Consider the following 12,424-nt stretch of genomic DNA (forward strand, 5'->3'; position numbering starts at 1 on the left):
AAAAAAAAAAAAAAAAAAAAAAAAAAAAAAAAACAATCAAAGCATCATCTATAAACAACAAAAAATATTGTTTTGGTGAGGGGGGAAAAAAAAAGAAAGAGAAAAAAAAAACTCATTTTGCATTTTGCTGCATTCGAAAAACTGTGCAATTTATCATTTAGACCTCGAACATTCTCTTTTAAAGCAAAACTGATGTAATTTCCTTCATGTTTCAGGCTTTTTGACTCCTCTGGGGTAAAAGGACCCCTTTCACAACTGGGGTCCGTACAAGTAAAAGAGTGAGGGCCAAATATGAGAAAGAGCATCTTAGATCAAACTCAGCAGTTAAGTGGCTCGAAAATCCAGGAAGAGCTGTAGCTTCTGCAGAAGCAGCTCGCGGCTACCAAATAGAGGCTTACCCGCAATGATCCAATCCTTCTCCAGAAGACCTACTTTAGCACTAGCCACCATTTCACCGTGGAAAGCAGACACTACCTGGTATATTGAGGTCTTCAGAACATCAGCAATGGCGTAGGCTTTGGAATGTACAGGGCCACCTCTCTTTTTGCGCATGCCAATGTCTGTTCTTCTCATGCTTGATGTCGCCCATTTTATACCCGCTGGTCCCATCAAGTTATTCGGAGACTGCACGTTGATATTCTTCCCCATGAACGATTCGACGACAAGAAGACAAGAAACTAGCGTTGAGACCACAGCTGCATTACTACCGGAGAGCTGAGCTATGCCAAACCTATCCTCCTCGTGAGAGCATGCGGTCAGTGAGGCGGTAATTCTGGCACACCATGTATATAGCTGCATATGAGAGAACATTAGACTATTCAAGCAGTATCAGTACACATATTTGCCTGATTTCGGGGAACTCAAGTTTAGTACACTAATTAGTGTATTCATAAAGATGGGAACACCACTTTACCGAAAATATGCAGCAGACAATTTTTTTCATCATAGAAGTTTAGGAAGTTCCCAGGTTTTATCAATTTATACGGATTAATAAAACAAATATACGAGCTTGAAAAGAGATGCCAGCCCACAAGAGCAGTTTACTAGAGTACTTATTTACCTGGAAATCGTTTAGCAGTTCGGAACAATTCGGATCTGGTTTTATGTCGGTTGGAGAACGCAACTGATTTGATAATTGGGAATTTTTGTCACTAGAACTATCCAAAGCTTCACCCAGTTTAGACGCAAGCTGCTCCAGAGGCCTCAAGCCGACTGCTATCACTCTTTTGTAAGTCTCGCCACTTTCTTCGAAAAAGGCAGCCCTCCGCCACACATCAACATTATTCTCACAAACCATGCAGAGATCGACGTATGCAAGATACCAAAGAAGAGAACCTGGGTTGCTCTCCTCCAACGCAGCAAGGAGAGACTCACTTGGATTTGTTTCAGCTGCAGCTGATCCTTTTGGTGGTGCAAATATAAACCTCTTTGTATGCAACACCTAATACACAAGAAAATATAAGACAACATTTGAGAAGAAAAACAACTCCTCTCAAAAACCTGGTGGCCTTGCAGCTTGCAAGGAAAGGAAGAAGAGACATAATGAATTATAATGCAACACAATATCCAATGTGTAACAATAGCTAAAAACCACCATCCATCAAGAAAATTCTCCTTTTTTTCACAGAAAATCAAAAGATTCTTTGACAAAAATTAATAAGATGATAAAGCAGTAGGTACGACTGCCAGACCAACATGCTTGCAAATGCATGACCAGCATGCAGGTGTTCTCCCGCTATTATATGCAACCAAATGAGCCACCAAACTTAACCAACAGGTTAGGAATCGGGATTTAAGGATATTCTCTAAACTTCCTAATAGTAAAGGAGCAATAGCATACAACATGAATCAAATTATTTACGTTAGTCAGAACCTTTTATCTAATCCACGTTATTAACTACCAAGTATTACATAACTGCAGCATGAACAAGAAGAAAATAAAATGTGGTCATTATCGCAAAAGTGTGGTCACAAAATGGCATATACCATATGCTAGACGCATCTAAACACGACTGCACAATCACTCGAACAAACAAGACTTATTACCATAATACATGGCACACACAAAATCATATGTCCTGGAAAACATTGACACAGGTTACTCTTATTCCTCTACCTCTCATTGAAACTTTGACCATCACAAATCACAATTTTTGACCTGTGATAGAACCTATTAAATAATACTTCATATCAGTCTTTCATATTCAGTTGAAACAAATAAACATGCCAAGATTTCATTGTATCGTATCGTAGATATGTGTCGAGAAAGTGTCACAAAATACTACAAATAAAACAAGTAAATAAATAGTAATGTCCTATATAATAAATATGGACATAAATCGGGAAATTCACATGACATGTAGTAGTCAAGAGTAATCTCTAAGGAGAGCAAAGATCCCCGTAATATCTCTACTATGTTAACATATACACCAAGTAAATACAAAATAGGAAAGTAGCATCACACAAAAAATATTCTTGCCCAGTGCTGAATTCGATCAAATAGTCAGAAATCTAACCAAAAGAATGCCACAAGTGGAAGACAAAATAGTGACAAGAACAATATTAGAACTTTATTCAATACTATTTGCACACATTCTTAATGCTGCTTCCAAGGACTGAACATCCCAGCTAAAAAGAAATGGATGAAGCGATTAAGAAAACAGCTAATTGTTGGGATTATAGTCCTATAGTTCAAGTTAAAGCAGGGTGAGCACAGAATAAACAAACAGGTGTTATCCATAGTTTATTTTACTATAGTTTCAAAAAGATCAACAAATATTGCAGAATTTAACTCTTCAGTGAACCCAAAAAAAAAAAAAAAAAAAAAAAAAAAAAAAAAAAAAAACCTGCTATAGAAACAAAAAGTAGCAACTGAGTTCATGTGCTTGGAGAACCAACCCAATGCAAGTGATGACTTAATTCCCAACTGAGAAACACCGCAAAACTTCCCAGGTAAAATAGGACTTGCTCAGCAATGAATTTTCCCACTGTAACGTGACTAGCAAATTGATCTGGTAGAAGTACCATGAGGGCAGTAGATAGGAGGTAAGCAGCACCTGAAAGCTTTAAAGCTCGAGTAGTAGCTGGTGGGAGCCCCATCTTAAAGCTGAAGAAAGGTGGGCGCTGTTGATACAAACAATTAAAATTATCATCCATAATCCTGGTGGAGGACAAGAAAAGGCACCAAGAATATTAAACAAACAACGTATAATTACAAATAAAACTCAAGCTAAAACATTGTTCACACAATCAATCACTTTCTAAAGCTAAAAATCTTGTTAAAACGATTTTTCCCCGATTGCAAAACGAAGCAACACCCACAAAATAGAAGTTTCAGGAATTTCAAAATCAACACATGATCTGAATCCATTTCATCTCCTCTAGTAAAATAAATAAAATAAAAAACTTCCTAAATCTAACTAAGAAGTACAATTGCAGTCCACTAAGGTGGGCACTCCTAGCCTTGGGGTATATACATGTGAAAACACCTACTTACTGTAACATATTTTAGTTTATTGCATCTAATGTACGATTTGAAAATGTTCAAAAAACTTATTTAAGCTCCTCTCGATTCCAGCACTCAGTCATAGTAACAGATTCTATTCAAAACGCAAATGTTGCTTCCCTAGTTCTAAAAGGGGGAAAAATTATCAACATCGCAGATAGAATGCCATAGTTCCTACACTTCAAACCACTTGCTGAACTTCATAAACAAAGAATTGGCACTACAATGCAAAACACATTGAGGGTATATAATATAAATACAATTGGACTGAAGACTGAGGGGAATGGCAACAAAACAATTGAGGCCGCCTAAAGGACCCAACTGGACAGACATTCATTACATCTTACTCTTAGCAAATGGCTAATGAGACGATCAAACGATATATTTAAGAATTTCTAAATGAATCCAAGATAAAACATAACAAACAACAAGACTCAAAAAAAAAAGTTAAAATAAAATCCATTTCCCTCGATATATACCTAACTACTCTCATATCTTTAGCATAAATGTTCAAGAACTCATTTAAGCTTTTCTACATATTGGTATACTTAACACTAACAATCCCTATAATTCTACTCAAATCCCAAATTCTCTACTTCCCTTAATATACAACTAACCACTCTCATATCTTCAGCCAAAAATGCCAATAACCCATTTAAGCTCCTTTACATGGTAGTATTTAAGAACAATAACAATCCCTACTACTCTATTCAGATTTCAAATCCAAAAACAAAAATCAATCCACTATATCAAATACCATAATTTATGAACTTCAGAAACAGAAAAGTAACACCAACAAGGGGAAAAAAAATCAAACGAAAACAAATAAATAGAATACAAGACTGAAAACTGACCTGAATGATGGGAAACTCCAAGACCCAACGGCGATTATACACATAATGCAGTCCATAGAGCAAACCCATAACGAAACCCCTAAAGCCCACTCTCCCAACCAATCCATCATCCGACTCTCCGAGCGGCCCCACCACACAGACCGATGCGGACGCCACGAGCCCCGACGCCGCTGCAGCCAAAACAAACAGAAAGAATCCGAGGGAAACCCTGGCCCGGCGGCGAAACTCCGGCGATCCGGGCTCGCCGGAGACGAGGAGTCTGAGGAAGGCGATGAAGAGACGGAGCGGGTGGGCGGGGCGGAGGGGCCAGGGAGAGGAGACGAGGGAGAGGAAGGCGGAGAAGAGGAGGTGAGAGAGGTGGAAAGTGAGGAAGGTGATTGTGGCGGTGAGGGGGGAGGGTTTGGGGGAGAGGGAAGAGAGGAAGGTTTTGGAGAAGAGGAAAATGGCGGTGGAAGGGATGGACTGCCATATCAGGAACCCTAGGAAGCGGTTCTTGACCACCATTTCTGGCGGTGATGAAACTACTGCCGACATTTCTGAGAGGTTTTTTGGGTTTGGGGTTTTGGGGGGGTTTTTTGTTTCTTTCAGACAAACGTATTGGGCCGGCGTGTCTCTGTGTGTTTTGAATGGGGTGAGGGACGAAGGAGCGAGAGAGACGGCAAAGATGTTTGTAATTGACACCTATAGTCCCTAACTTCTTTAGTAAGTAGTAGTTTAGTCCCTATTTTCTTAATTTTGACAAAATAATCTCTAATGTCATTAAATTAGTATATAGATCCAAAATCATGATTCTATATTATATTTCAGAATCAGTGTTTGTTTACAATAATTCTAAATCATGATTCAGAATCAGTGTTTAGTTTGGATGATTCTGAATCATGATATGTGATATTTTAAACTAAAATCACTCATGATTCTAAAACCACATTCCTCTTAATTCAAGATAATTCAAACTCTAATTCTAAATCATGATTTTAGAATCATGATTTAAACACAAAATCATGAATCATAATTTTAATTCTAAAATTATGATTAAAATCACTCTGATTTAAATTTTCATACCAAACAAATTATATATTTAGTATGAAGATTCATGTCATAATTCAAATTATAATTTATGACACACTATAATATTTTTTTTCACAAAAAATACATCTAAATTAAAAATAATTTTAAATTATAATTCTAAATACGTAAAATAAACGTCTATTAAGTCATTTTTTATAGATTTGTTAAATTACCTACGTTAAAAGCGACCCACCCCAAAAAGATGAAATTGCCCTAAATTCGTGTTTGAGCTGGAAAACTCTGAAAATAATTTAAAAGATTAATATATCTTAAAAAGGGAAATGGTAAATTAAAATAAAAACGAAAAAGAAACAAAACTGTTCTTACTTCTTCTAAGTTCTACCTCAATCCAAATAATAAAACTAGAAAAACTCCAATAAGACAGATCAAATTGAAGCACCAACACCAGAGCTCAAATTGAAGCACCAACACAAATTGAAGATGAGAACTTCAACAACACAAATCGCCAACATAAATATTATTAAAACATTTAAACTATGGAAAAAAAAACAAGAAGAAAATAAATCTGGATTTGAAAACATCTCGGCATCTCTTTCTTTTATTCACACCCTCTTCCTTCCCTCGGCGCCAAACCCCACTTCAGATCAGTGCCCACATCACGCCACCTCCAGCCCACCGTTCATCCCTACCCCCATGAGGGTGCCTAGACCCTGCTGCCCCTCCACCATCGCAGATCTTATTGCGAAAACAAAATCACAAAACCAATATCACACAACTAGAACCCAAATCCTAAGGCGGTGGCGGCGTTTGAGAGGCGACGACGAGCGGCGCAATGGGGGCAGAAAAACGACGGCTGGTGCGGGTCTTGAGGAAACCAGGTTGCGATGAGGGTGGGGCAGGAGGGGAGGGGGTGGCAGAGTAGGGTTGATCGGCGGAATCCGAGCACCAAGTCCGCAGCGTGGAGGCAGAGGGTGGTCGTAGAGAGTGCGAGAAGATAGGAGAGATATTGAGTTTGTCAAGGAGGAGAGGGAGAGAGAGATTGAGTTTGTCAAGGAGGAGAGAGAGAGAGATTTTTAGTTTTCAATTCATTTTCTATATTTTATTATGTTTTTTAAAATATTTATTTTACTTGAAACGTGGGTAATTTAACAAATTTAGACCGAAAGGACTTAATTACACTAATTTAATGATATTGAGAATTATTTTGTCAAAATTAAAAGAATAAAAATTGACCTATCACCCATTAAAAAAGTTAGGGATCATCTCTGCCAATTACTTTTTTTTTGTTAAATCTCACAAACTTTTTCTCAATTTCATTCCTAAGCACATTTTAATTCTCGACTTTTAAAATGTCTCAAACTTGATCAGTAATTGATAGATTTATTTCAATTTTAATCCTTTTTCTCGATTGAATGTTAAAAATAACACGAAATATACGTGTGATTCTGATAGAATAAGAAAATGCACTCGATTCTAACGGAAAATTATAAAATAATGTTGTGTTAAATGAATTTTATTTATATTTTGTTATGTTTTTAACACTAAATTGATGAAAAGTACAAAACTCAAGCAAACTGCAAAATTAGGGGTTTTTGGACATTTTAAAAGTTAAAGAACAAAGTTTAAAAACAAAATTTAAGGATAAATGATAACGGTTGTCTCACCTTACTCCTTATAATTGAAAATAATCTAAAATTCCCCTGTAAATTTATAATAAATTGCAACTTTTATTTTTTTCATTATTGAGATGTTAATTTTTTAACAATTCGAATCATGTGTTGTCACATGAAGGTATGAAAGAAAAAGTATAATAAATTTAAATAAAAACATGATTTTAAAAGGTGAAGAAAAAAATAACAAGTTTTTTCTAAGAACATTTCTAATGCAATGCTATAATTAATGTGTCAATTACAAATTTAATATTTGAGTGTAAAAAACACTCTCCAATGCAATGCTATCATTGTGTCAAATTTTCCATATATCATACTTTGTGACAAATTTTCCACCAACTATAACATATGAAAAATTTAACATTTGATTACTATTGATTGAAATGATTACTTTTTCCATGTAATCAATACAACTTTTGTATTTTTTAATTATTTTAAAAATCAAAGTTTACTTTTACAATTTTGTGTTTGGTAGGGTGGAAAAGAGAGATGAAAGAAAATAGATGAAGGATTTTAGAGAGGAAAATGGAATTTTAGGTTGTTTGGTAGAGAGAAAATGAGGAATGAAGGAAAATAAAAATCTCTGAGGCTCACTAATTTTTAATCCTTCCGACTTTGGGAAGAAAATAGGAGGAAAAAGTTAGACAAACAAATTAGGTGTAAAATAATAATTTTAACATTCATCATTCATCATATTTTTATTTGTATTGGAGTATTATTGTAAAATACCTTATATTTAATATATTTTTTCACTTTTCTTTCTTTTCTACCAAACAACATGAGAGAAAATCATTTTACTTTCTTCATCTATGTATTGCACTTCTCCTTCCTTCATCTTTTCTATCCATCCTATCAAACATAATATATTAATAATTATAAGAAAAATAAATTTAACATTTCAAATAAAATTATGCATTAGAATAAAAATGAAAATAACATATTATATTATTATTTTTTATGCATATATAATTGTACGCATTTGCATTAGACGCTAAATATAAAGTGTCGCTCCTCCTTTGTTCACTACTTTGTTCATAATCCTCACATTACGTTATTCTTCTTTATTGTTATTTAGACTTTCACATGACCCATCATTAAATTAAAAAATTATGACTCATTGATAAAAATACCAAAGTCTACATCAAACAAAACTTCGTCCGTTACTTCTCAAAGATTATAATGTTACTCTTGCAATAATAATAAAGGGGTTATCAGTTTTAATCCTGTAAAATTGAGCCGTTTTTAAGGGAAAAAAAATTAATAAAAAAAAGTATACTTAACAGTTTACACACAAGATTGTTAAGAAAATTAACACACCAAGAAACAAGGATACATGATATATTACAAAATAACCAAATGCCGTGGTTCCTAGATACATACTATTAACAACAAATTATCTGAAATTCAAAAAAATCAACAAACAAGACACCAACATTAAAAAAAAAAAAATCATGTCAGATGCAATTTTGCTTCTTCAAACAAACGACCCTGTTCTTGAGACTTGGGATAAAGCATCTTCAAATTGATCATCATCACTCTTCTCATAGTTCAAGCTTGGTGGGATGAAGGATCTGAAAACTTGCTCCAAGTTGGGAGTCTCCTTTGATTCTTGCGCCACGACTTCAAGAGCCGTGTCGTGGAAGGCACGATAGAATTTCTTGTTGCAGATGAAGGCAAAGATCAATGACAGGATGGGAAGCGAAATGAGTATTGGTGAATAGTAGAACTTCTTCACCCCTAAGTAACCAAACATGGTAACTTGATACAATATAAGAGCAGCAATTATGCGCACGTGAATGTGAGGCCATAACCTTCCATAGCTTTCATATGATGGAACATACACATTGAGAGCCTGCAAACATAAGATGTAGTAGCCATTTGAAGGGAAAATGAAAGAAAAGAGAATAAAATCTAAACTGTAAAAAGGCAAAGATGATTCTCTGTTTGTGCACTTGAGCAGTAACTCTGTTTTATGACAAAAAAAGCATCAAAGAAAATAATAAATTAAATAAATTAAATGATTTTCAGGGCCAAATATTGACCTTCTGCCCTAAACTGTCAGAGTCATTTTCCTAAGGATTAAGCACTTCATTCGTTTTGCCTACAATTGTTCAATATAATCGCAAATACTACAATTCGGGTACCCTAATTTTACGTATATTGTATCGTGCTGGTTTTGGGAGTAGCGTTAGATACATATACTGGGAGACATAAGGTGTGTGATTCTGAAAGTGGATGTAGGTCTCATATTGAGGGTGTAGTTACCGTAGAAATCTTGTATTAATGTTTGTTTGCTTCTTTTTTTTTTTTTTTTCCTTAAATTTTATTGCTCGAATTAGTAAAGAACTAGGAATGCTTAATCCGTACAATAAACAATTGAGGAAGTGAGGAACAAAACAAGGCCTTGTGCTTCCCTTGTTCTTTTGCTTGAAAATTGAAAAATGCTATGCTAAGGTGGTGAAAGTGGTTATTTGGAAGACAGATTCTTCAAGCTCTAATTGTTGACGCTATTAAAACAAAACACCAGTGGGGATAAACCAGCAAGTCCAGTTGATAGGCATTACCTGATTACGAAGGATAAGCCATCCAAGGCCGAAATACGCCACTCCGAATGGAATAACTAGTGGGGCAATGACAGAGTAGCATAGGACAATGGTGATGATAAGCATGTCGCCAGGAATTCTGGTCCCATATCCAAGGGCCCCTGGAGTCCAAGCATCCTTTACCTCTTCTTCTGTCTTGCAAAGATATTTTCTCTTGATATGGAAGATAATGAGAGGAACTATGCGGGACAGTTCAAGCCCATAGCCGACGAAAAACCTGAGGCCAAATAAAATTATAAAAAAAAATATTGTACAAAATCAATAACTAAAAAAGAGAGAGGTCTACTATGAAAAGGGAAAATATATGATTTTAAGAACTCTCTTAAAAACTAACCAAACCAAAAAAATAAGAAAAGACGTAAAGAATTGGGGTTATTACACAAAGTGATGTAGAACAGTTAAGAAAAAAGAGAATAGACAAATAAAGTGGGAGAAACAGAAGAAGAATTAGAGAGAAGAAGAGAGAATTTAGAATTTATATATAGAAGTGAGCAACAGAGAGAGAAATATATTTCAAAATATTATTATCTCAAAACAATGAACAGATAGAGGCTTGTCTATGGATGTATACAAAAAACCTAATAAGAATAGGAATAGGAAACTAAAACGATTGTCATTAATAGGAAACTTATTGAAATAGTTTTGAGAAAACTTATTAAACTAAATTAAGTTTAAAACTACTTTCTACTTTTTTTCCTCATCACAAAAGGTGAGATGTGATTGCCTATTTGTTGAAGAAAATCCTAAAGCAATTTCAAATAATTCAAACCAATATGGAAAGGGAAATGAAAAATACGAACGAAGACTGTCTTCTTACTTGAGAGCCACAAAGGTGAGGAAAAAGGCTGCATTTTCTGGGATGCTATTTGCCAGTATATCAACAGCGGATTTTGGCTCCTTCTGAATGCTCTTGAATGTACTGAACAATGTTCCAGCAACTGTAACTCCAATAAACACATTCAACACCGAGAAATAGAAATATTTCCCTGAAGCAGCCCTTACCGCATGGCTCTCGGAAGGAATTCCTTCTGCCTTGGATAGAAACAATAGAAACTTGGGCAACAATGCCAAGAAGACAATGAGCGCGAGCTGCGGGAGATAGGCTTCCAGCACTGTCCTTACTGCTTCCTCATCCAATACTACCTTTAAAAATGGGAGAAGTTTCCTCAAGTTCTTTAATGTCGTGAATGCAGAGATAATCCCAATAGGAATCATGTAGAAGAATATGGTAAGAGCCACGATAATGTACACGACATACTGCCGCACTTGCCTCTCAAAGAACTTGATTTTAAGATTAGACCATAATAGTTGACGAGGCTCAGGAGCATCGATGGCCGTCCATGTGTCGACCTTTTGGGCATGTAGACTCTGAGCTGCAGAGGCTGCAGCCACTCTGCTGGTGAAGAAAACCAGCGCAGCAGACAAGTGCTTCTCCCTTAGAGTACTTTTTTGTTCAGATTCCAGTTTTGGGATTAGTTCATTGATTTTTTCGTTGTAAAATTCTATGCTATCTACTCTCTTTCCAATTAAACCAAGACAGCCAGTTTTGTGAGTGGGTCTGGTTCCTTCTGGCTTGCCTGTTGCTTTTGAATTGGCATATATTGCTTCGGCACGTGTGAGCTTCTTCTTGTACCCTTCTAACTCTTGGTAAATTTTGTTCACCTGTAAGAAATAAAGTCACCATAAGTGGAAAGAAACAAAAATCCTATGCAGGGTACATAAATCTAAAGAGCATCTGCAAATTCAAAGGCAAATTTCTATGAAAATGCCAAAGTCATTGGGTAACAAAAGCATTTTCCAATGCAAATGCAATTCTTAATGTCAAATCATATGACTTGGTGCCAAATGCCAAGTTTTAGCATTTCGCTTCTTTTCATAGTTGCAAACCCTAAAAATTTATGACAACAAGTAGATCTAGCATCTAAAATAGCATTATGTATTGGAGTATAAGAACAAAACATTCCAAATATGTTACTTATATACACTTTTGTGCCAAATATAACACTGGCATTGGAATAGCACTGGCAAATCAAGACCTTTAAAAAGTAAAGTTGAAACAAGAATATAATTGGGGGGAAAAAAAGACAGGAAACAAAAACTAAGACAACTAAGAACATAACACAATTACTAATGTGCAAGTTGTACCATTCAAGGCAGAAAAAGAAAATGTGAACAATATAATCGCAAATGAAAAACATACCACTTTATTGTCTGTGACCAGCATCGATCTGTAAAATGTGTCGGGGTAGATGTTTTGAAAGTACGAATCGACCTGTTCTTTTCTGGTTTGACCTTCGGGGACAGAAGGAATGTCTCTTACGAGAATCGCATATTGTTCGGGCTTCACGTTGGGAGACGTCAATGCATTAGCTCTCAGAGCAGAAACATGCTTGTATGCCTTCCATAACAGGAAATAAGTAACAAAGGAAACCCAGTAGACAGCTAGGAAAAAAGCCCATAACCTTGAGCTCTCTTTCTTCATAAACAAAAATATAAATACAATTAGAAAATTGACCACATAGCTTACTAACAAAAACAAACAGAAGGTTTTGTGAGCTAAATTAGAAATATAAGAGGAAATGTCATTAACACCACTAGCTCAAAATGCAAGAAAATCTCTGCAGCTCAACCCACCTATCTTAGCTATAAGTGGAGATACAAGAAGAATAAATAAATAATTAATTAAGTACATGAAAGAAAATTTACCTAGCCAAAAAAAAAAAAAAAAAATATATATATATATATATATATATAAAAAAAAAA

The 12,424-nt window shown here is 35.3% G+C and overlaps 2 protein-coding genes across 2 annotated transcripts in view; both read right to left on the reverse strand.

Moving 5' to 3' along the window:
- Nucleotides 1-98: 98 nt before the first annotated feature.
- Nucleotides 99-5,128, reverse strand: LOC21388761. The gene is made up of 4 exons (XM_024161302.1): nt 4,360-5,128; nt 2,899-3,123; nt 1,061-1,441; nt 99-792 (listed from the first exon to the last, which is right to left on the reverse strand). Exons 1-4 carry the CDS (start codon nt 4,891-4,893, stop codon nt 325-327), a joined length of 1,608 nt encoding a protein of 535 aa, XP_024017070.1. The 5' UTR covers nt 4,894-5,128; the 3' UTR covers nt 99-324.
- A 3,169-nt stretch (nt 5,129-8,297) lies between these two features.
- The window catches only part of LOC21388763 (CSC1-like protein ERD4), a 5,430-nt gene continuing 1,303 nt past the window's right edge, over nt 8,298-12,424 (reverse strand). Inside the window, exons 2-5 of the mRNA XM_024161285.1 lie at nt 11,862-12,259; nt 10,479-11,323; nt 9,623-9,878; nt 8,298-8,910 (exon numbers count right to left, since the gene is read on the reverse strand). Coding sequence (XP_024017053.1) covers nt 8,533-8,910; nt 9,623-9,878; nt 10,479-11,323; nt 11,862-12,259 — 1,877 coding nt within the window. The 3' untranslated portion in view covers nt 8,298-8,532. The remainder of the gene's footprint in view (nt 8,911-9,622; nt 9,879-10,478; nt 11,324-11,861; nt 12,260-12,424) is intronic.

This window comes from Morus notabilis, unplaced genomic scaffold (genome assembly GCF_000414095.1).
Source record: "Morus notabilis unplaced genomic scaffold, ASM41409v2 Scaffold1065, whole genome shotgun sequence".
Classification (NCBI taxonomy): domain Eukaryota; kingdom Viridiplantae; phylum Streptophyta; class Magnoliopsida; order Rosales; family Moraceae; genus Morus; species Morus notabilis.